General features: G+C 33.7%; 1 protein-coding gene and 1 non-coding gene across 2 annotated transcripts; one reads left to right on the top strand and one right to left on the bottom strand.

Annotated features, from left to right (window-relative positions):
• Positions 1-1,044: 1,044 nt before the first annotated feature.
• On the top strand, positions 1,045-1,151 carry LOC128287420 (small nucleolar RNA R71). The gene has a single exon (XR_008278120.1). It is a non-coding gene; the product is annotated as a small nucleolar RNA R71 (small nucleolar RNA).
• Positions 1,152-15,566: 14,415 nt separating this feature from the next.
• On the bottom strand, positions 15,567-17,617 carry LOC108461319 (uncharacterized). The gene is made up of 2 exons (XM_017761125.2): positions 17,261-17,617; positions 15,567-16,823 (listed from the first exon to the last, which is right to left on the bottom strand). Exons 1-2 carry the CDS (start codon positions 17,328-17,330, stop codon positions 16,063-16,065), a joined length of 831 nt encoding a protein of 276 aa, XP_017616614.1. The 5' UTR covers positions 17,331-17,617; the 3' UTR covers positions 15,567-16,062.
• Positions 17,618-26,423: the final 8,806 nt, after the last annotated feature.

Below are 26,423 nucleotides of genomic sequence, written 5' to 3'. Positions count from 1 at the left end.
TTCCACTAATCATGGTCTAATTACATCATAAGGACTTCACATTTACTAAACCATAGCAATTGGGCACTTTTAACTATAACATGCTACATTTACTAAACTATAGCATGCTAAAGTTTAAGAAATTTACCAAATTGTTCGTTGGTGTGGTCTTTCTTAGTTGCGTTGGGATATGGCACTCGAGGTGTATACTCTCTACTTACCGGTTTATGTTCGCTGTGATTCACCTCAACCTTACCTTTACTTACCACAGATCCTCGCCTCGGTTCTGGTTCTGGTTCAACTAACCCTTCTTCATCTCGAACAGTATTCGCATGAAGTTGTTCTCTTGGGTTGGTTTCGGTGTTACTTGGCAAGCTACCTTGTGGTCTATCTGAAGTCAACTTAGCTAGCTGTCCTATTTGATTCTCGAGCCCTTGAATTGATGCTTGCTAATTTTTAAGTGCAGTTTCAGGGTTCTGAAAATGAGCCTTCGCTACTGAAATAAACTTTGTCATCATCTCTTCAAGGTTCGGCTTTTTCTCTTGCTAGTAAGGTTGTTGTTGGAAGCCTGGAGGGGGTGGTGGTCTTTGATTGTCTTGGCCTCCGCACGAGAAATTTGGATGGTTCCTCCAACCTGCATTGTAAGTGTTACTATAAGGATTATTTTGAGGCCGGGGATTATTACCCATATAATTCATTTGCTCATTCTCCATATTAAGACCGTAGGATGGATATTCCAAATTGCTCATTCCAACTCCATTTGCATCGCACTGCATTACTGGATGAACCTGTGTAGAACCAAGTAGACCATCAATTTTTCTATTCAAAAGTTCTACCTAATTGGAAAGCATAGTAACCGAATCAACGTTAAAAATGTCGACTGCTTTTTTCAATTTTGTCCTCATGACTTGCCACTGATAATTATTCAATGACATCTCTTCTATAAACTCATAAGTCTCTTCAGGTGTCTTATTATTGATAGTTCCACCAGCAGCTGCGTCAATCATTTGTCTAGTCGAGGGATTCAAATTGTTGTGGAAAGTTTGAACTTGTAGCCAAACAGGCAACCCATGGTGAGGGCACCTTCTCAATAAATCTTCGTATCTCTCACATGCATCATAAAGAGTTTCTAAATCCTTCTGTACAAAAGAAGAGATATCATTCATCAGTTTAGCCGTTTTAGCCGGTGGAAATTAGTTAAGTACAAATTTTTCAATCATTTGTTCCCAAGTGGTGATTCATCCTCGTGGGAACGAGTTCAACCACTATTTAGCCTTATTCCTCAATGAAAAGGGAAATAACCGAAGGTAAATGGCATCGTCAGAAACACCATTAATCTTAAAAGTGTCGCAGAATTTCAGAAAATTTGCCAAATGAGTTTTTGGATCCTCGTCTTGTAAACCATCAAACTGAACAAACTGTTGTATCATTTGAATCGTGTTAGGTTTCAGTTCAAAATTATTTGCAGTAAAAGCAGGTTTGACTATACTCGATTCAGTTCCTGTTAAAGTAGGTTTAGCATAATCATACATAGTACAAGGAGCAGGGTTCTAATCTACTGGATTTGCAGCAACCATAGGAAGTAACGGATTATTTTGATTTTCAACCATCTCCTCAGTATTAGTGTGAATATCGTCCTCTCGCTCTTCCTCTATGTATTGTAGGCTTCGCCTTATTTCTCTTTGGTTTCTACGAGCTGTGCTCTCGATCTCACTATCAAAAAGCAAAGGTCCTAAAGGGTTTCTTCTAGTCATAAACTATAAAACCTGCCAGAAGTAAATAAAAGAAAATTTAGTAATTAAAACAAAAACAAAATTAAATTGCAATAAAAATAAAAAATGGCTAAAGTAATAAAAATTAAGCGTTCCTAATATCTTAGTCCCCTGTAACGGCGCCAAAAACTTGATGGTCGTGAAACTAACTAAAAAATTCGACTAAGGCTAGCACACCTATCGAACAGTAGTATAGTTATGGTGAGACCGGGAATATCGTATCCACAAGGACTAAAAGTACTAGTAATTACTATCTTTTTATTATCTAGCCTAAGAATTAAAGGATATTTTTAAACTAAAACTAATTATCTAATTAACTAAGATTACGATAGAGATTAAAGTTGGAAAATACTTTTTAGAAAACCGAAGGAGAAGATAATACCCAAGGAAGAATCCACCTAGACATCACTTATTACTTCTAAATTAGACAATTTATTCACTTGACTTAATCCGTAGAAATCCCTAGTTTATGTAATTATCTCTCTCGAGATTAAAAACAACTGACTCTAGGTTGATTAATAGAAATCTCTTTCTAATTAAAACCTCTATTGTCACATTAACTCGGTCTATGGATTCTCTTATTAGATTTGACTCTAAACCGGCAGATTTATGTCGTCCTATCTCTAGAATTGTATGCAACTCCGCTTAATTATGAATGATCTACTCTTAAACATGAACTTTTGCTCCACTAAATAAGCACATCAAAAACTTGAATTAATATCCTGGAATATTAAAACAAGGGTTAAAACTCACAATTAAGAATAAGAACAAGTATTTATCATATAATTCAAATAGTAACAAGATCTATCTTAGATTTCATCTCCCTTAGGTATTTAGGGAGTTTAGTTCATAATAATGGAAAACATCTCAAAATTGGGAAAACAACAAAACATAAAGAAACCCAAAGAACTTCTAAGGAAATTGAATGGAGATCTTCAGTCTTGAAGTAGATCCTACTTCTGAGCTGATTCCGATGGCTATCCTTGAGTCTTTTCTCCTTTCTACTCCGCGTCCCCCCTTGATCCTCTTCTGGGGTGTTTATATAGACTTTGGAATGCCCAAAATAGCCCAAAATTAGCCTTTTCCGAATAGAATTAAATTTTGGCTCGACAGGGGCACGGCCATGTGCCACGCCCGTGTGAAGGTCCTCAGGCCGTGTACAATTCTGACTTGGTTTAATTTCGACACGGCCATGACATAAAGCCGTGTAGCATACCCGTATGCTACACACAAGTGTGTAGATTACTCGTATGGAAGTGCCTAGGCAGTGTGAAACACTGAATTAGGCCCAATTTGTCCATTTTTGGCCCATTTCTTGCTCTTTTTGCTATCCTAAGCTCTCCTGAGTATGAAACATGAAATTAAAAGATTAGAACCATCAAATTCATTAAATCTTATGATAAAATATCCAAAAAATATGCCAAGCATGAGATAAAAATATAAATATATTATGACTTATCAATAAGTAACGTCAGGAAGAAACCAGAATTTTAGGGCAAAATTAAAAATAAAAAATAAAAAATAAAAAATAAAAATAAAATCAGATATAACAGCCTATCCCCAGATTTTCTCCATCAAAACTACCCACTACTCAGAACTCTAATTTGACTGAAACTCAACCACTAAATCGAGCAAAAATAATACCCATGCTCGTGCAGAGATTCAAACACAGGACCTCTAACACACCAACACCCTTACCACTCGAACCAACAGGCTCATTCTAATGTGGTTTTACAGATAATTAAATATAAGCCCACTGAACAAAAGTAAAGCTTGGATCAAAAAGTAACAAAATTTAGCAAAGATGAGATTGAACCCAAGACCTCTCACACACACCCAGAACACTTAACCACTGAAGCAGATACATATCTGTGTCACATTTTCATAGAAGCAGACATATAATATTTAGGTTGTTACAACTCTACCCCCTAAAAGAAATTTTGACCTCGAAATTTACCTGGTTAGAACATATGAGGATACTGCTGACGCTTTGTGTCCTCAGGTTCCCATGTGGCTTCCTCAAAGCCACGATTCTACCATAGAACCTTCACTAAAGGAATAGACTTCCGTCTCAAAACTTTAACATCACAATCCAAAATCTGAATCGGCTCCTCCTCAAAAGTCAAGTCAGATCTAACCTAGATCTCCCCAACAAAGACAATGGGGGAAGAATTAGACTGATACCTCCTTAACATTGAAACATAGAAGACGCCGTGGATACAGTCCAACTCTGGAGGTAGTTCTAGCTGATAAGCAACCAGTCCCACTCGTATCAGAATCCTATACGGCCTAATAAACCAAGGGCAAGCCCTTACGACCGAATCTCAAAACTTTCTTCCATGGAAAAACCTTAAGAAAGACGAAGTCCACTACAGAATACTCAATATCCTTCCTCTTCAGATCCATATAAGACTTCTGTCTATCAGAAGCCGCTTTTAGACAATCCCAAATCAATCGCACCTTATCCTCTGTCTCAGAAACAAACTCAAGACCCAAAACCCGACATTCACCTAACTCAGTCCAACACAGCAGAGTTCGACACTTACAACCATATAGAGCCTCGTAAGGTGTCATCTGGATGCTAGACTGGAAACTGTTATTGTAGGCGAACTCAGCTAGCGGCAGATAATCCTCCCAACTACCTCGGAAACCAATCACACAGCTCCGAAGCATATCTTCTAGTATCTGAACCACCCTCTCAGATTGGCCATTGGTGTAAAGGTGGTACGCAGTACTGAAGTCCAACCTTGAACCCAAAGCCTCATACAACTTTTTTAAGAACCGAGATATGAAGCGAAGATCCCTATCAGAAATGATCAAAATAGGTACCCCATGAAGTCTCACAATCTCCAAAATGTAGAGCTTCACTAGCTTCTGCAGATAATAGCCCTTCTGAATCGGAAAGAAGTGAGCAAACTTGGTCAATCGATCCACGATGACCCAAACAGATTCCTTCTTATTGGGTGTCAAGGGTAACCCACTAACGCAATCTATCGTCACACGCTCCCATTTCCATAAGAAAATCTTAATGGGTTGTAGCAAACCGAAGGCAACTGATACTCAGTCTTAACTTGCTGACACGTTAGGCATCGAGCCACAAAATCAGTAACCTCACGCTTCAAACTCGGCTACCAGTACAGTTCACAGAGATCTTGTTACATCTTATTACCATTAAGATGCATAGTATAAGGGCTACTATGCGCCTCCATTAGAATCGACTGTCTCATATCATAATCATTTGGCACACAGGCCCGTCCTCGAAAACATAACACACCATCATTATTTAACCTAAAATCAAAAGTAGTACCACTCTCAACCTGATAGTACCGCACACTGCTTATCTCAAATCTCATCAATCCAAGTCAGCTTAATCTGTAACTCGGCCAACAAACTCCCATCATCAAACAGACTAAAGCGAGCAAACATCTCCCTCAGATCAATCACCACTCTACAGCTTAGAGCATCGACCACCACATTGGCCTTACCAGGGTGACACTCTATGGTGCAGTCATAGTCTTTAAGCAGCTCAATCCATCATCGCTGCCTAAGGTTCAGCTCCTTCTGAGTGAGGAGATACTTGAAGCTCTTCTAATCAGTATAGATAATACACCTCTCACCATAGAGATAATGCACCCAAATTTTCAACACAAAGACTATCGCAGCCAACTCAAGATCATACGTTTGATAGTTCCCTTCGTGTGTCTTAAGCTGAAGGGACGCATAAGCTACAACCTTACAATCTTGCATTATAACGCATCTCAAACCAATATGTGACACGTCACTGTAAACCACAAACTCTTTTTTAGATTCATGCTGTATCAGGACAGGAGCTGAGTCAGAACAAACTTGAGCTTTTCAAAGCTTGATTGCTGCGTATCAGTCCAGAAAAAAGGCATACCCTTACGTAGAAGCTTAGTCAAGGAAGCTGCAATTAAAGAAAATCCCTCAACAAACCGATGATAATAACCTGCCAAACTCAAAAAGCTGCAGATCTCAGACACATTCCTAGGCTGTTTCTAATCCAGTACAACCTCAATTTTCCTCGGATCTACACAAATCCCTTCAGTAGAAACCACATGCCCCAAGAAGGTTACCTCTCGCAATCAGAACTCGCACTTCCTCAACTTAGCGCAGAACTACTTTTCTCGGAGAATCTAAAGAATAAATCTAAGATGTTCATCATGCTCATCCCCAGTCTTAGAGTAAACTAGAATGTCGTCGATGAGGACCACGACGAACTATCCAGATAAGGCTGAAACACTCGGTTCATCAAATTCATGAATACAGCCAAAGCATTCATCAATCCAAAAGGCATAACTAGAAACTCGTAATGTCCATAACGAGTTTTAAATGTAGACTTAAGAACATCAGCCTCCTTAACCCTCAACTGATGATACCCAAAACAAAGATCAATCTTGGAGAATACAGAAGCCCCTCGAAACTGATCAAACAGGTCACCAATCCTCGGAAGCAGATATTTATTCTTCATGGTCAACTAATTCAGCTGTCGATAATCAATACACATCCTTATGGTCCCATCCTTCTTCTTAACAAACAGAACTGGTGCTTCCCACAGAGACACACTAGGACGGATGAAACCACGGTCCAAAAGCTCCTGCAGTTGAGCCTTAAGCTCAGTACACCCTTTCGGTGCCATACGGTAGGGAGCGATGGACACCAAAGCTATACCCGAAAGAAGCTCAATCTCAAACTCAACCTCTCGATTCAGAGGTAAACCTGGTAACTCCTCAGGGAAAACATCCGAAAAATCCCTTACAGTTCTGATATTCCCAACAAAAAAGTTTCCCGAACCAGAAATACTGACATAAGCTAAGTATGCCTCACACCTTTTTCGAACCAGTTTCTCAACCACAAGAGTGAAGATCACATTGGACAGATAATCTCGATGCTTTTCGATCATGACCACTTCCTTTTCATCCTTAGTCCTCAGAAAGACTCTCTTAGTAGTACAGTCTAAACTAACCCGATGCTTGACCAACCAATCCATGCCCAGAATTAAGTCGAACTCTCCAAATAGAAGCTCCATCTGATCTGCCAGAAAAACAATCCCCTGGACCTCTAACGGAACACCCCTAAAGAGTTTACTAACCCGAACAGACTGCCCCAACGGACTCAATACAGTGATTTCACTAGAAGTGCTCTCAACAGTAACCCCCAAGTTTTCAGATACAGCGCTAGCTACATAAGAGTGTGTAAAACCTGTGTCTATAAGAGCAGTATAAGGTACATCAGAAATTAAAAACGTACTGATAATAACGTTCGAAGCATCCCGATCCTCTCGGCATCAAGCAGCATAAACAAGTGCAGGCTGCCTCGCCTCTATTTGATTAGCACCTCTGCCTGGTGCTCTTTGCCTACAGCCCAAACCATTACCACCCCTAGCCGCTCCACAACCCTTGGGTGGTCACTGAATCGCCTTTTAGACTGCATGAAACTTCGGTACTAACGCTTATATCGATCATCTCTTCATGGGCCAGCTTTCTAATGCGGTGCTCAAGAGACACACACCTTAAACAAGGCCCAATCCTCCTCAAACACTCTCTCGGATGGTACCTACCACAGTCACTGGACTTCTGGATCCCAGTAGGAGTAACAGAAACCCCTACTCTAACTGGCCCATTAGATTAGGCATTTTTCTTAGGCTTCTACACAGAACTTGAGGGTTCTGAATCCCTCTTGTTCTTACCTTTATCTATGTCCCTATTCTGGCACTCCACGCGCTTAACATCCTCAGCGATCTTCGCCTTTTCCACGATAACAACAAACTATCGCTCCCTCTGTGGAGCAATCAGTGCCCTTAAGTTATCCCTCAATCCATCCTCAAAGCGAACACACCTCTTGTACTCAGACGCCATCATGCCTCGAGCGTAGCAGCTCAACATCAGAAATTCGACCTCATACTCAGCCATAGAACTATCCCCTTGTGTGAGATTCATGAATTCACACCTACAAGCATCCACATAGCTCACTCCCACATACTTGCTCTGGAAAGTGGTCTTAAAGAAGTCCTAGGTCAGACGACCATGCTAAGTACCCCCCACAACCGCCAGCCAACACTGATAAGCCTCATCGTGAAGCAAAGAGACTGCACCCTTCAGTTTTTGCTCAGAAGTGCAGTTGAGATCATTCATAATTCTTTCCGTGGCCTCCAACCAATACTCGGCCACACTAGGGTGACTCTAGTGACACCCCTAAACAGCTCAGCTCCATTAGACCGGAGTTGTTCAGTTACCGACCCACAGTCCTCATTTCCAGAATTGGGTCTAGCGACCCTCTCTAAAATCCTCAGCATGGCTTGGGACAGTGCGTCATCCCCAGCCACGCGACTCTGAGACTCAATCTCAGTAGCAGGCGAAATTAGCGTCTCACTCGTATCCAAATTTAGCATACTGCCCAGAGAGGAAAACTCAGCTCGAGCCCCTTACGGCCTCTTCCATGTCCACGAGTACCACGTCAGCAAATTCCACGAGCACTTATTATCTAATTCGAGTTTTATCTACATTAAAAGTTTTATGCATCAGTTTCAGTATTTATTAGCAGATATTTTATGTACAATTTATCAGAAGTTCAGAAGTGTTTTCAGAGGTTTAAGTCTTCTAACCATCTCAGTATAGTTTCAAAGAGTACTAACTACAGTGTTTCAGAACAGTTTAAACTAAATACAGAGATACTTACAAGATCGGTGCCGGAGACTCGATGTACCACACACTTTCCCAATTTATTCAAATTATTTAAAATCCAATACTTTTAAAACAAAATTTTGGAACCCAAAATTTACAACCGAGTTTTGTAACCTGGCTGTAATACCACTAAATGTAATACCCCAAATTCGGCCTAGACGTTATGGCCGAATTTGGTGATTTCACATGGAAAGATTTTGAAGACAGATTGATTTAATTAACTAATCATCTATAAAACCCACATTCATTCGTGTTTAATACAGAAAACATCATTTTAACAGTTTATTTGCCAATTACTTATTACAGTAGAAGCTTTAATCATTTATGTTTGAAAATGCAGTCGTGTTTTTAGGAAAGTCATTGTTTGCATAAAACTGTTGTTTTTAATAAAACATTTTACCAAAGCAATTAAATCAGAAATAACTAGTTAAAAATCAAATAGTCCAGAGAGTCCCCAAAAATTACAACTCTCAAAACAATTACCAAATTATAGAAAAACCATAAATAAATGACTTTAAGCAGTTTTACGAATATGTGGATACCGTTGAGTCCCTGTAACACCAGTTCGCCTAAAACTGTGGATTGCCTAACAGAATAAACAAATAGATGTGAGTTTACGAAAACTCAGTGTGTAACCTAGCAGAATTAAGCATTCAAACATACAGAATTATAATCGCAAACAGAAATAGGTACAGATCTAGATTCAGATATCAGATTACAGAATCAGATTCAGATATAAAAAATCCTACCCCCATCCTCTACACACTATCTCCAACCATCCCATCACATTATGTGGGGTTAAAAACACCCACCGATCCCTACACACCACGTTGTGCCATGAAGACACATATATCAGAAAATATGCAATCAAGCTGCCAGAATATGGGTGATTAACGTCGTACAGAATACTTCCTCCTGTTATATCAATCCTACCCCAAATAGCTACAAAGCATACATACAGAATTAATAGATAGATCATGCTTAACATGCTTATAGAAATAAATAACAGATATTCATAATATAAAAATGCTCAGAACTGTATACAGTCTAATAGATCACATAGCTTTAGGGTTTAGTTAGCCTTTACCGACCCTATGGTAGGCCCACAGCAGATTAGGACGACCCGTGTGACCCTACGAAATATTTTAATATAACGAGCCCATATGCCTATTTGGGCCCACACACTCGTGTAGCCCGCACACCCAGATTGGCCTTGCCCGTGTGGCCTACACGGCCTAGCCCTAAATCCACACGCCCGTGTGACATACCCATGTGAGTCCACACGCCCAGATTGGCCTTGCCCATGTGGTCCACACGGCCACACTCGAGCCACTACACAGCCGTCTCCTGTGCACGACCATGCCTTTATCGACTAGACGACCGTATACTGGCACATGGCCTACCACATGGGTGACTACACACCGGTGTAGCATCCACAAATTCATTTTTTGGCTTTTTCCAAATCTCGTTCTTCTGTGTTTCAGGTACACACCTTTGACGGTTATGATAATCCTAAGCCCTCCGGGACCTAAAAATAGAATACCCAAAATGAAATTAGCCATCGATTAACAAACTCCTCCAATCTAAACCGAATAAGGCAGACTCACTTACTGTCTACACCCCCGTTTACTCGCACAAGTTCAATTTTTGAAAAGAAATTGTTGTTTCCACACTTCTCCTATGCAAAAAGTATAGCAAGGATTTAACCCTCAGAAAATAAATGACAAAAGTATGCAAACACAAACCCACTTACCCAATACCAAAACCAAACGTTCAGATCGCACGAGAACAAGGATTAAGGCAAAGTCAAGAAAACGAATTAAAAATTAACCCTTTGACAGAGAGTAAATGAGACGGAGCAAGATTGGGCATTTTTTATTTTTTTAGAAGATGAATAATGTCAGGAATAAACCAGAATTTTAGGGAAAATTAAAAATAAAAATAAAATCAGATATAACAGCCTATCCCTAGATTTTCTCCATCAAAACTACTCACTACTCAGAATTCTAATTCGACTGAAACTCAACCACTAAACCGAGCAAAAATAATACCCACGCTTGCGTAGGGATTCAAACACAAGACCATTAACACACCAACACCCTTACCACTTGAACTAATAGGCTCATTTTGATGTAATTTTACAGATAATTAAATATAAGCCCACTGAACAAAAGTAAGGCTTGGATCAAAAAGTAACAAAATTTAGCAAAGGTGAAACCTAAACCTAAGATCTCTCACACACACCCAGAACACTTAACCACTGAAGCAGATACACATTTGTGTCACATTTTCATAGAAATAGAAATATATATTCAAGGCATTACAAAACTTGTGTTTAGTTCTTTACAAGCAGGTCATAATGATCATTCCAAATAGATTTAAGATTGTTTTTCCTAGAATCATTAACCCAGAACAAGCAAGTTTTATTATTGGAAGATACATCACTAACAATATCATAATGGCTTAAGAATTATTCATTCCATGAGAAGCAAACACAAATGATTGATTGCCCTCAAGATAGATTTGGAGAATGCCTATAACAAAGTGAGATGAGAATTTATAGATGCCTCCCTTCAGGCAGCAAGCATTCCAGATTTCCTTTGAAAAGTTATTACGTCAACCATCACGAGTTCAACTATGTAGATTTTATGGAACAGAGTGCCTACTCAGAAGTTCAGTCTAGTTGAGGGCATCAGGCAAGGGTGTCCTTTATCATATTACCTGTTTTTGATTTGCTTGGAATGACTGGGACAGAGCAGTTTTTATCCATTAAATCAAGTCAATGGTCTCAAATTTGGTAGCTATGTTATTAATGTTAGTGCCATCATAAAAACCCACAAAATTATTATTTTTAAGTAAGATTTGAAAGTGATGCATAATTGATATTATCAAACTAATGAAATTGAAAATAAAAAATAATTAACTTATCCAATGAAAAATAATATAATCTCGAAAAAATCTCAAATTACAATAAAATAAAAAGATCACAAGCACTATATTAGGCCTCAGTTTTCATGCATTAGAGTTATTAACCAGTATCAAACAATAGATTTTGAAAAGAGTGATATTAGAGAAGCAAAGATGAAACATAACAGTTAGGGTGTCTTTGAAACATTTGGAAAATGTATTCATAATTTCCTAGTGTCTGTTTTAGTAAAATGGGTTAAGTCAACGGGAAAAAATGTGTTAGTTCGTAAGTCATCTTACTCTTCACTATCATGTTGATAGAAGCACATTCATAAAGAAAAAGAAAAACAATGACAATCGCCATCCCACCTCTCTCTTATTTACACTCTCAAGCATTGTGAAGATTCTTAGGCTTCTCATTTGCTTGAATCTTTTTATTTCTAGTTGCCTAAAATAAGAATGAAAACCAATACAATACTAATATTTACAGAAAATCACAAAAACATTTTAAGAGAAATTATTAAAAGTTTTAATACCTTTTTTAGACGCAGAATTTTTCTTTTGCTTCTCCTCCTTGTTTTTTTTCTTGTTCTCATTTTGTTTCTGTTTCTTTCTTCTTCTTTTTTCATTTCTTTAGCCAATTTTCTATTCTTTTAATCATGTTTCCTCTGCTCCTTCTAAGCCTCCTCTTTCCCTTTCAACTCAGCGACTCGATTCTTTTCCCTTATACACATATCAAACTATACACTATAGCTACACCATGTCTCATCTCATCCAAAGTACTAAAATATTGATTGCAATCATGACATAAGAAGTTTCCATTACCATCTCCCTTGGGTTTCAGCACTTGTTTAGTTTCCTTGAGTGGCGCCATTTGCAAATGTTCTTTTCTTTCTTGGGAAATGTTAATTTTCCCCCAAAGAAATGATAGGGTACAAAAAAATGATAGAGAGAAATTGTAAAAAAAATAAAAGAGAAATTGTTTGTTGTACAAGTAAGGTGTTGGATAAAATAACAAGGAAAAGAGGAAGAATGAAAGACAAAGAGAAACAGAGAATAATTTAGAGAAAAGAGGTATTTTTCCTGATATTTCATTCGTAATCCTTCAGTACATTGAAATACTATATTTATGATACATTTTATAACAAAATAACATAATAGAATTTAGCCCTTCTCTTGCTTGCTGAATCATGCAAGTCATCAACTTAGAAACTACTAAATGGCTTGAACAGCTACATTATTTCAATTTCAAGCTTCAACATCATTTCAGCTTCCAACTTTAACTTGTTTACCTTTTAGCTTTAATTCCTCAATCTTCAGCTCCCTTCCACGAAACTTTCTCATTCTACCTTTTAATTCTATAACAATAAAGTACCCTATGATATATCCCTTCTACCCTTTAATTGCAAGAACTTTGCATAATTTCGCCCAATAAAATTGTGTTTAGTTCTTTACAAGCAGGTCCTAAAGACCATTCCGAATAGATATACGGTTGTTTTTCCTAGAATCGTTGGCCCTGAAAAGGCAAGTTTTATTTCTAAAAGGAACACCACTAACAATATCATAATCGCCCAAGAAGTTATTCATCCATGAGAAGCAAACACAAAAGATGGATGGCCATCAAGATAGATTTGTAGAAGCTATTATACCTGTTAATTTCATAACGATAAAGTTCCCTCTGATATATCCCTTCTACCCTTTAATTGCACAAACTTTGCACAATTTCGCCTAATAAACTTGTGTTCAGTTGTTTACATGCAAGTTATAAAGACCATTTCGAACAGATATAAGGTTGTTTTTCCTAAAATTATTGACCTAGAATAGGCGGGCATTATTGCTGGAAAGATCACTAACAATATCATAGTCATCCAAGAAGTTATTCATTCCATGAGAAGCAAACACAAAAGATAGATGTCTATCAAGATAGATCTGGAGAAGGCTTATGATAAGGTGAGATGGAATTTATAGATGCCTCCCTTCAGGCGACAAGCATTCCAGATTTTCTTCGAAAAGTTATTATGTCGGCCATCACGAATTCAACTTTACAGATTCTATGGAATGGAGTGCCTACTCAAAAGTTCAGTCTAGTTAAGAGCATCAGGCATGGGTGTCCTTTGTTACATTACCTGTTTGTGCTTTGCATGGAATGACAAGGTCAGAGCATTTTTTCATCCATTAATTCAGGTCAGTGATCTCAAATTTGGTAGCAATGTTATTAATTTTAGTGCCATCAAAAAAGCTCTCAAAATTATTATTTTTAAGTAAGATTTGAAAGTGAGGCATAATTAATATTATCAAACCAATGAAATTGAAAATAATATATAATTAATTTATCCAATGAAAAACAATATAAGCTTAAAAAATCTCAAATTACAATCAAATAAAACGATCACAAACCCCATATTAGGTCTTAGTTTCCATGCATTAGAGTTATTAACAAGAATCAAATAATATATTGTGGAAAGAATGATATTGAAGAAGCAAAGATGAAACATAACAGTTAGGGTGTCTTTGATACATTTGGAAAATGTATTCATAATTTCCTAGTGTTTGTTGTAGTAAAATGGGTTGAGTCAACAGGAAAACATGTGTTAGTTTGTAAGTCATTTTACTCTTCACTATCATGTTGATAGAAACACATTCATAAAGAAAAAGAAAAACAATCACAATCACCATCCCACCTTTCTCTCATTTACATTCTCAAGCATTATGGAGATTCTTAGGCTTCTTATTTGCCTGAATCTTTTATTTCTGGTTGCTGAAATAAGAATGAAAACTAGTAAAATACTAATATTTACAGAAAATCACAGAAAACTTTTAAGAGAAATTATTAAAACTTTTAATGCATTTTTTAGAGGCAGATTTCTTTTTTGCTTTTCCTCCTTGTTTTTGTTCTTGTTCTCATTTTTTTTTCTATTTCTGTTTCTGTTTCTTTCTTCTTCTTCTTCTTTTTTTTTGCATTCCTTTAGCCAAGTTTCTATTCTTTTCATCATGTTTCCTTTGCTCCTTCTGAGCCTCCTCTTTCATTTTCAACTCAACAACTCGGTTCTTTTCCATTATACACATATCAAACTATGCACCACAACCACACCGTGTCTCATCTCATCCAAAGTACTAAAATATTGATTGCAATCATGGCATAAGAAGTCGCCATTACCATCTCCCTTGGGTTTCGACACCTGTTTAGTTTCCCAGGGTGGCGCCATTTGCAGTTGTTCGTTTCTTTCTCGAAAAATGTTAAATTTTCCCAAAGAAATGATAGAGAGAAATTGTTTGTTGTGCAAGTAAGGTCAGAGGGAAAAAAGAAAGAATGACAGAAAAAGAGAAGCAGAAAATAATTTAGAGAAAAGATATATTTTTCCTAATATTTCATCCATAATCCTTCAGTACATTCAAGTACTATATTACTGGTACATTTTATAACAAAATTGCATAACAGAATTTAGCCCTTCACTTGCTTGCTGAGTCATGCAAGTCATCGTCTCAAAAACGGCTAAGTGGGTTGAACAGCTACATCATTTCAACTTCAAGCTTCAACATCATTTCAACTTCTAGCTTCAATTTGTTTACCTTTTAGCTTTGATTCCTCAATCTTCAGCTCTCTGTCACTAATTTTTCTCATTCGACCTTTTAATTCCATGATAATAAAGTACCCTTTGAAGTGGTTAGACTTGAATTTAGGTTGATTCGACAAAGTGAATACTTTATTATTCAAGGAATTGAATTGACTATTTTTCAAATTTTGAGTCTTTGAATGATTCAAGCACGAATCTTTTATGAAATCTTATCAAATTACTTAATGTGTAAACATTGAGATTTGATTTTTTTTTTAGAACTAAAACTAAATTGACATAATATTAAGAGTTAAGAGTTAAAATTATTATTATATCAATTTTAAATGCAACCATACCGTTTTTCCATTAGCTATTTAATAGTTGATAATAAAAGAAAATTAAACAATTAAGTCACGATTTTGTACTTTTATAGTTGGATAATAAAAAGAACTTACTGCCACTACAATTTACCCAAAATAAAAATGGTGGAGCTACACAAGGCAAGCCATGAAATATTTGTTGTTGAACCATCAAAGAGAAAATAAACAATGGTCACTTGGGCCTTGGCCATGGGTACAACTCACTCACATTTAAGGGGGCCTTTTTTCTCTTTTGTTCGTCCCTATTAAAACTCATCTGCACACATCTCTCCATTATTTCTCGTAAAATTTGCTAAAGATGACTTCCACAATTAATGAGTGTATGATTACACGTACAAACTAATGATAACAATAAGCATAATGATCTTTACCAACTATGAAATGATATTTAACTTACACCATAGTATACTAATCCAATTTAAAATCTGACTTTAACCCGAAACAAGACTACAACTAACTTGATCCAAACTCATCTTAAATGGTCCAGTTTCTACCTCTAAGCTGCTGTAGTTGACTTTAGGCTCCTTTAGCAGTGAACATATCTGTTTGTATAAGTACAGCATGGATCTCTAACAAGAAATTTCTTCTTTGTCTCTCCAACATATAAGAACAAGACATCTAATGATTCAAGCATTACTAATGTTAACTTCTATGTCAAAATAAAATCATTGTATCTAACCATCCATCTATGGGAATTGAGCAACTAAAATTCAGTTTATTTGTATATGTTCATCTGAATTAAAAGGTAACATAAACTTACAGATGTGTTTCACCAGAAACTAAAACTTTCTTGCGATTCAGAGTTCTCGTCCGGTGGAGATTCATATTCATCTGAACTTTCTTTAATGTAGGAATCCTTATGATTTTCACTTTCTTGTGATTCGGAGCTCTCATCATGTGGAGATTCATATGCATCTGAGTTTCCATAAACATAGGAATCCCCTGAAACTTCTGATTTTTCATAGACAGGGCTTTCTTCAGCTTGAACAAATTGAAGCAAGTAATGCACTCCATTAACCACATCATAAACCATCAGTCCAATCCTACCACCAACCCAACTCCCCAAATGACTTCCCACCAGATAACCAACTCTCCCGAGGCTTTGCTCACCGATAAAACCACCACCATAGGCACCAAATAATGTGCCTGTACCCCTTAGAAATCCTTCAGCAAGAGTACCGCCATAGTATAAAGCTTCAAAAAAGTCCCAACCAGAGGAAATGATTGGACCTATAATGCGCTTGGCTTGTCGTGTGGCCAACTTTGCCGCTTTTTTCCCTTCTATTTGTGCGCGTTTTGCAGCCTCTTTAGCAGCCATGCCTTGAGACACTGCATCCTCAATCGCTTTCTCAATTGCAAGATTCCTTGCTTTCTCAACATGAGCAGATCTAATGTTATAGAAATAAAGCTTCACACCCTCCTTCACTGCACAAGCTACGGAACCAGAGCCCATATCAAAGCAATTTAACAAAGTAAATTGCCCACTTTGGGATGATGCCTCCTCTCCAACCAGGTGCCTACATTTTTCAGCTACAAGAATAAATAAAATAAATTTTTAAGTCATAAACATATGCCACAAAATGAGCAAAAAAAAAAAAAAGCATTTAAAAGCATGGAAAGGCGGATAATGACATAATCTCAGTATAAACCTAAAAAGAATACATAAAACCCTAATCAGAAATAGGGTTATTACCCAGTTTATAGCACTACCAAATTAGTCCTAAGAGTTACCGAACAGAAGAAAGAATACCATAACTTGAACCCCACAAAGTCAAGAACGAATCATAAAATAAAGATCAATGTTTTAATATCAACAAACAAATACAATCAATTGAACCGATAAAAGTTCTAATTTTCTAGTACACTATATAAGGCAATAATTTCACGAATATAGGAAGGACTTAAAGCAAAAAAGAAAAAAAGAAACGTGAGTGCAAAACGAGGACCTTTTTGGGTTGTTTTCTTACCTGTGTAACTGAGAACGATGACTCCGACGATGAAGCCCAGAAGCTGAACTCTTTTCCTCTGGAAATCCATTGGAAAAAATAGGGAAAATATTTGGCCTAACCCTAAAAATTTTAAATCCTAATTTGGGGTTTAAGCAGAGAGGGTGAAATGAGATCAGAGTTCAGAGTCAGAGAGATTATTCTTTGGAGTAAGGCTTAAGGAAGAGGGAGGGAATCTATCGTCGCACACCTGCATTGAAAACTGCGAATGTTTAGAAATAATTTGACTAAGAATTTTTAGAAAACCCGTCATTAATCATGTGCTAAATAACCCCCAAATTTTGGTCTATCTTTTGACCCACTAGAACAATCAATTTGAAGGTTCTTTTTTCTTTTGATTGAAAATATAATGCTTTTTATATACAAAATTACGAATATCTTAAATATTTTTTATTTTACAGGTAGTCTTAAAAATTATTATGTGTTGCTTTATTTTAATATTTTATTATGAGTTAGTATTTTATATATTGACCATATACGTTTTTTATTAAATAAAAAAATTCTAAACATTTGATATGTCCTTTTTTAATATTTATTTTTAATATTTTATTATAATCTTATAATCCACTTGTTAACTTCGAACTTACTCGTGGAGTCTCGTTAGTAATGTACCAAATATTTTTTCTTTTACTATATCCTATATGACACTTGTCAACATTTTAACTTTACTTGTGGTACCCTATCGGTTTACCAAATATTTTCTCCTAATTTATTCCAAACAAATCAAAATTTTCAATAAAAATTATTTATATCATTGACTTTTTTATGAGATTTTATATTAAATATTTAATCAATAACCTACATCTATCAATAATATATTCTGTAATCTATATATATAGAAAAGTATGAATTTGAAAAACTTTTAAATTAACAAAAATATCTTTTTGTTCCATCATATTATTAAATTTATATTTAAAAATAACTATAATATTTAGTTTAAAATTATTAATTAAAAATTTTAAAATAAAATAGAAGTTTTGATAACTATTCGTTTAAAAATAATTATAATTTAATAGAAATTGCTACTTGAATAGAACCCTAAGTATAAAATAAAACTAATTCTTTTACTTGTGTAACACACAAGCTAGTTGTATGTATCAATTAAAATATATCATTTTTTAATTTTTTAAAATTAAGTAATATTTTGAAAAATATTTTTATTTTTTAAAAGATATTTTTTAAAAGTATTTAATTTTAAATTACATGCCGTAAATATATTGTAAAAACATTGTATTTTAATTCTATATATTATAAAGTTTTTAAAATACTTTATGAATAGTGTATAAATTTTTAAAATAATATTCTAAGGAAATAATAATTGTTTTAGAAATTATTTAAAATAATTTAGCTCTATTTTTCAAAAATTATAAATTTTTTATTATGTTACTAATCAAATTCTATTTTTAAAATCTTAAATTCTATTGTTAAATTTAAACTAAATTTAAAAATTCAATTAATTAGAAGTACCCAAAATAATCCTATTTTTTAGGGCTCCCATTTTTAATCTAATTTAATGGTTATTGAAAACAAAATTATTATTTTAAATAATCTCATTATAGGTTCGATCATATTTATTCTTTTTACACAATACCTAAAATTACTCAAAACCTCTCTTAGACCCATAAATAAGAGGATAATGCTTCAAACAAGACTCGAACCCATGTCCTTCTACATTGACAACAAAACCCATACCAATCGAGCTAAAACTCAATCGATAAAATAAAACTAATTTTAACTATATTATTTAATAACTTAATTACGTTTTTATCATATTATAAAATATTACAATCAATTTAAAACAAAATTTATAAATTGTTTTAAATATGATATTTTATCATATAAAATTAATTTTTACGCTTTTAAAAGCTTGTGATCTAGCTCTAAAGTTAAGCGGATTTTAAAATGAATTTTATTTCAATATTAATCTTTAATTACTATAAAATTTTAAATAAATTGTTTTATTTCTAATTAAAATAGTTTTAATGTTTAAACTATATTTTAATTTTTCCTTTTAATGTAATAAATTATTATTTAACTTATGAGTTTAATTTTTAATTAAAAATCAGATTATTTTTAAAATAATTGCATAGTATTAAATTATGTTTTAAATTATGAGGCCTACACTAGTTTAATAAATAAAAATGTTGACATGTCAAGTAAATACACTATCCACTTGTTATCATTTTAAATATTTCATTTAGGATTATTTTTAAAAACCTTGTAATATAATATATATATATATATATATGATATAAGGAAATAGTTGTGATAATTATAAATTACCATTATTAGTTAAAAATTTGAGGTAAATAAAAGTTGTGCTAAATTTAATTTTAAAATGTTGTGTTAATTTTATGTAAACTGGAGTTAGTATTTAATAGAATTTTAAGCATATTAATTATCGCTAATTAATAATAGAGTTAATTATGTTAATTTTCACTTTAAAATATTTTAATTATTATTTCAAAATTTTCTGTTATAATATTTGAATCAATATGTTAATATATTTTAATTATATTTAATAATTTAAATAAAAATATTATTTTATACTAATTGCTATAATTTAAAGTACAATATTAAAAAATTAATTAAATATTAATTATGTAAAATCACATAGGCTAGAGAAATTTTTAATTGACTAATATAGTTTTTGTTGTTTATTAAATTATTGATTTTTCCATTATAAATATTATTTATTGTTATACAATTATAAATAAGAGTTTTAATTTTACTAAAATAATTGGTCAAATTTTACTTGATGAGAAAAGTTATCGTTGTAACAACCCGGTTTCTAGTGGTATCGGGAAAGGCTGTTATGAAACTCTATTTCCGTAAACCGGTCCATAAATATTAAATATAAATATTTACAAATTTAGTATAAAAATTTATTAGAGTTTGGTCCTTCAATTTTTCCTATTAATTGCTTAATTAAGGTATAGAGACTAAATTGTAAAAGTCTTATTGTTATAGATTTTAAATAGCTAAAGATTCCAAATGGTAAATAAACCATTTTATTTTATGAGATAGTGGAAAATGATGTTGTCATTAATTAAGGTTAATTATTTTTAATTAAAGTATATAAGACAAAATAAAGAAAAAAATGGCATCTTTTCTTCATCTTTTTCATTCTTGCCGAAATTTTAAGTCTCTTTCTTGTATGTTTTATGTGTTTAAGATCACGGGAACTTGATTTAGCTAGCCCGTAGACCAATTTGTAAAAAAAAAACTAATTTTTTTGAAAGCCTTCATTGTTTATTTCTTGAAGGTTTTGGTGTTAAATTGATAGATTTTATGCTTAGATGTGAAAATTGGCTAGATTGTAATGCTTAATTGTTAGTTTTGTACAAAATGATCGAAGTGAATAAATTACAAAATTGATGTGAAATTTTAGTAATAATAGATAGTAGAGAGTCCCTAGGGGATGTGATTGAGATCGATTTTCAAACCGAAACTCAAATTTGAAAGCTATAGTTATTTCAATTTCTGGGGCTAAATTGAATAATATGTAAAATTTTAGGGGCATTTGAAAAATAAAATTATATAGGTTCATTCATCTTATGGCATAATATGAAAATGTTTAGTATTGATGAATTTTCTAAAATAATTGATTAGATTGAGAATTGGATAAAATCAGAGATAAACAAGGAAAAGCCAAAATTGTCGAATAACCTTTAAAGATTTAGTTTGCTTGTTGTTTTGACTACGAAAGTTCATACGGTATTTGTTTATATAGGTTGTTTTGTATTTGATTTGTAATTATATATTTGTTTAATTGTGAATTGATGAAAAGATGAAAATTAGACTAAATTGTAAAATGATGATTATAAGTGAAAAAAAGCTCGTGTGAACTTAGTAAAAGTTAGGATACGGTTAGGGTTTTATGGGCACTTGTATGAGATTGGCTAAAGATGTTATCGAGATCCAACATTTTTGTGGACTCGAAGATACATGTAACATAGGTTTAGCCTGGACCAGTAACCTGATGTCGTTTTAAAGGTTTAGCCCGGATGGGTGACCTGACATGTATATTTCAACTTAGGCAAGCAATCTGATGTGTTGTTATAAAGTTTTAACCTAGATTGGTAAATTAACACAATTATATATTTACCTCGGATAAGCAACTGGTGTACCGGAGATAGTTGTGTATCCGAGCCCGTTTAATAGAGTTCATCGGGCAAAATAGTTTACAAGAATTGAAAATTTTAAATGAGATATAATGTTCTTGATATTCACTGGGAAAATGTTAAATTTGAGCTTGAACAAGGTATTGAAATTTTAACCTTGGTATGTATGCAATTGTATAATTTCATGATTGATTAAGCTTTGAACTTTATTAAGCAAAATGACATGAAGTGGTATGATATGTGATTGTGGCATCATATGTTTTAATTACAAGTTAATACTCACTTTATTGATGTGTGATCTGTCATGTCTAACCAATTTATGTCAAGCTTAAGAGCTTATTGTATCTAATTGAATGATAAGGTATGTTTTTTTTTTATGCCTATGAACTTCTAAGTATTTTATATGCTTACCTAGTTATTTCCTCTTTTCCCTGTAGACGTTACCTTGCGAAATACGTCAAACCAAATCATTTCAAAGCTCACACTATCCTATCATTGATTTGGTAGCTTTTTTATCACATTGAGTTTTGGGATTGTGACATGTATTGTAATAGCCTGAATTTCAACGATGTCGAAAATAGTGGTTCTAGACCATCAAATCCGAAAAATGAACTCGTAGATTATATTATTTAATATTTATGAGCCAAATGTAGTTTTTAAAAGATTTTTGGAATAGTAAATTGTGTTTTATAAAGATTTATTTGGTCAAGAAATTGAGAAAAAGAGGTATCGAGATCTCGATGTTATAAACCGAGCCATAAATATTTTTATAAATATTTACGGAATGTCAATAAGGTAGTATTAAAATTTCGTTAGAAAATTTTGACGTTTGGGTGGTCAATTAAATAAAAAGGATTACATTGGAAAATGTGTAAAAGTTGCTAAAAGGATTAAATAGCTCAATTTTCAAATGAGGAAGGACCTAAAGTGAAAATAAGCCCAAAGGAGATATTTTGGGTAGCAATAGCTGAGAAAAATCAGGAAATGGGTGAAATAAGGGCAAAACTGGAAAATTGCCAAAATTAGCTAAATAAAAATGGGACTAAATTGGAATATCTAGAATTCTCTTCATTTCTCTCCATATTCATCAGCTGAAAAACAGCCATGGAAGGGGGTTCAAGCTGGTTTTCATACTCTAGCTTCATGTAAGTTTAATTCTTGCTTTCTCCTTGAAATTTCTATATTTTTGGAATTTTACAATTGGGTCCAACTTACTATTTCATTAGTTTTTGATTCCATGGCTAATTTTTAAAGTTTTAATGGATGAGTGCTAAAATAATATGATGAATAATCATAGAATTGAAGCTTTACTTTTGGTATATAATGATTTTATCAAGTAAAATTGATGGAAATTCATTTTAGGACCTAATTAAGAAAGAGTTTGGAATTAATGTCTAATGCTAAAGTTATGATTTTTAGGGGTTATGAAGAATTTTAAAATGATATAATAAGGTATTAATTGAGAAAAATTAGCTCAATTGAGGGGTTAATTGAGCAAGGACTGAATTGTATAAACTATGAAATTTGGGGCAAAATGGAAATCAACATTTTTCACTAAAACTGTTTTGGACAGCAGCAGTAGTGTAACTTTGAAAAATCACCAAAAATTGTATAAATCGAATTAGAGGATGAATAAAATATTAAATTAAATCTTATTGAGTCTAGTTTCTTATAAAAGAAACGATGTAAGCAATGGAATTGTGAATCATGAGATATAAAAAATTTTATGAGACACGATCAAAATGATTTTGGGTTCCCATGTTTTGACTTTGGAAAATCATAAAAAATTGGATAAAAATAATTATTGTCTTAAATTTATATGTTTAGAATCCTTAATGAGCCTATTTTCCATATAAACAAACGACAACATCATTTGAATCTTGTACGAGGATATAATTAATTTTTAGTGAAGAAGAGTCGGAACTGTTAGACAGCAGAATAGGGGTAACTTTAAAGAATAAACTGTACTTATTGGCTAAACCAAAAATTCTGAAAATTTTATGGTAATAAGATATATGAGTCTAGTTTCAGGGAAAATTATCGTATCTTAATTTTGAGTTATATAGCTCCAGATATAAATAATTTAGTGACTATGATACAGATGGACAGCTTGAATATTCATAAAAGTAAATAATAAAGATTATCGATAATGTTACTTACAAGTGTGTTATATACATTAAGGATGTGGAATGGAGAGGAGGAGGAGGAAAATATATATATGAATATCTAGCTAGCATGGCTAATTTGCATGTTTTAGGCTTAAGGACTGAATTGAATAAAAGTAAAACTTCAGGGGGTAATTTTGTAAAAATGTCAAAAATGCCCAAATTGAAGGGAATAATTTTTTTTATTATCTAAATTAATAAATTGAATGAAATTTTCAATTTAAGATCGGGTGAAAATTGGGGAAAATGGTAAATTACCAAAATGCCCCTTAATCTTGATATTTCTGCAATTTCGCCAAGTAAGTTCGTGTAACTTGAATTATATTCTTAAATGCTTGAAATGCATGTTTTTTTTATATGAATATGATTTGAATGTTCATTATATGGAAATTTATGAAACATTGATATATTTGAAAAAAAAAGGGGGGAAAAATCCCGGTTGAATGGAAGGAAAATTCGATGGATCTCTGAAAAGGAATTGACGGTAAAAAGGATCTAGCCGGACGGGTGATCCTATCCTAATATAGCCCTCCGAAGACTATGTGGAAAATGGATTTAGCCCGACGGTAATCCGAATTAGGTCCAATTTAGCTTTGATGGTAATTGATTCAAGCTCATTAGAGTAATTGTCGCTGAGGATTTAGCCCGACCGTAATCCCGACAATACTCTATGAGTTTATATTACAGGGGATTTAGCCTGGACTGGTAATCCCACTATAAGGATGAGGTTCGCGGGAGTGTGCTCTCTGATATGGAATGTGTAAGACCATGGTTGAAAGATACCATGGCAACCTGATATGAAATGAGTAAGACCATGGTTGAAAGATACCATGGCAACATGACGGGAAAATGAATAAGACCATGGTTGAAAGATACCATGGCAACATGACGGGAAAATGAATAAGACCATGGTTGAAAGATACCATGGCAACGTGATATGAAATGTGTAAGACCATGGTTGAAAGATACCATGGCAACGTGATATGAAATGAATAAGACCATGGTTGAAAGATACCATGGCAACCTGATATGAAATGAGTAAGACCATGGTTGAAAGATACCATGGCAACATGACGGGAAAATGAATAAGACCATGGTTGAAAGATACCATGGCAACGTGGTATGAAATGTGTAAGACCATGGTTGAAAGATACCATGGCAATGTGATATGAAATGAATAAGACCATGGTTGAAAGATACCATGGCAACCTGACATGAAATGAGTAAGACCATGGTTGAAAGATACCATGGCAACATGACGGGAAAATGAATAAGACAATGGTTGAAAGATACCATGGCAACATGACAGAAAACGAGTAAAACCATAGTTGAAAGATACTATGACATCATGTCGAAGATAAATAAGATCGAGGAAGAGAAACGCCAAAATATCTATTGAACAATCGATATTCGTGTAATATGTATCGATGGAATGGTTATATGAAATGGTTGTGTGAAATGTTTACGAGAATTGGTCATATGGAAATATATGTACAAAATAGTTGTATGAAATAATTAAGAAGATAGATAAATGAAATAAGTATAGGTACATGGAATTTAATTTATGTTAAATTTAATACTGAACTATTACCGAAATAAATATATACAAGATATAAGGAAATGATGGTGCATGAAATATTGATATAACGAAATGAATGATATATGCTTATGAAGAAACAGAAGAGAATAATATATTTTGTGACATGTACATATATAATTATCTTTGATATGTTGATACAAGGAAATTATGTAAGTTGAGACTATTATTAAACTCAAGTGTGATATGTTGAAAAAATAGGTATATCAATGTTGAATTTATATGAAATATGTGCAAGTATACTAACAATGTTGTTGTTTGACGCTTAAACAAGTGCCAAGCTATTGATTGAATGGTAACATGTTTAATTATAAGAAGCATTGAAACAGTAAGTACTTAGATGAAAATATAATTTAAGATTTTGCGAAATTTTTTATGATCTCGATTTTATTCCAGTTGGTTTCTAATGTATGTTTTGGGCTTCGAGGGCCCAATAGATAGACGTTATGATTATTTCAAAATATGAATAATAAATGACTCAAAATTATCTGAAAATGTTCAGTAAACTCCGGTAATGCCTTGTACCCTATTCCGACAATGAATACGGGTAGGGGGTGTTACATATATATAGAGATTAGAAGTTTAGAAAGTGGCCATTATCTTGATCATTTGGTATGCTTGATATTTATGTCAAAAAAATTTTTTGAAAAACTTCAGACTGGGCTTTGTATTGAAAAATAAATAAACATAAATAATATAAACCCAAATAGAAACAGAATACCCAATAAACAGCTAAAAAAGGCCCAAATCTAAAGTGGCCCAAAAACTAAGTAGAAAAAAAAATCTAGATATTTTTCGAATAGTCTAGAATTATTAATTAATGCACCTAATTAATGCCCAGTCAGAAAATACTGAAAACCGTCTTGTCATCTGAGTATCATTTTAAATTTTTTCTTTTGATGGTTTAGTTTTTTGGGAAAGTTTGTTCTTTCAAAAAACTGATCCTTCTGCTTTTCTTTACTTTCCTCTCATTTCTCTTCTTCCCCCTCCATTCTCAATCTGGTTCTCATCTCCAGTCAATCCTTTGTTTCCATTGCCAATATATGTGCAAGGGCATTTGCAAATCTTAGTACATGTTTGAATATGAAACTTCTAGGTCTGTTTAGTTTCTGTTGAATATCGTATATATATGCTCTAATATGTGAACGATCTTGACTTTTTATTGCACATTTATTGATTATTGTGAGGGAGTCTCCTTCTATTACAACCTTCGGCCATTCCTGTTCCACTCCTACTTG

The sequence above is a fragment of the Gossypium arboreum genome, chromosome 13 (assembly GCF_025698485.1).
Source record: "Gossypium arboreum isolate Shixiya-1 chromosome 13, ASM2569848v2, whole genome shotgun sequence".
Taxonomy (NCBI): Eukaryota; Viridiplantae; Streptophyta; class Magnoliopsida; order Malvales; family Malvaceae; genus Gossypium; species Gossypium arboreum.
The sequence above is the reverse complement of the archived record's forward strand: the minus strand, read 5'-3'. Positions and strand labels throughout refer to the sequence as shown.

Excerpts from the sequence above, each read along its gene's own strand:
- LOC108461319 (XM_017761125.2), bottom strand. The coding sequence starts at position 17,330 with ATGGATTTCCAGAGGAAAAGAGTTCAGCTTCTGGGCTTCATCGTCGGA. Across the intron at positions 16,824-17,260 it reads CATCGTTCTCAGTTACACAG|CTGAAAAATGTAGGCACCTG; the intron begins GTAAGAAAACAA and ends TTATTCTTGTAG.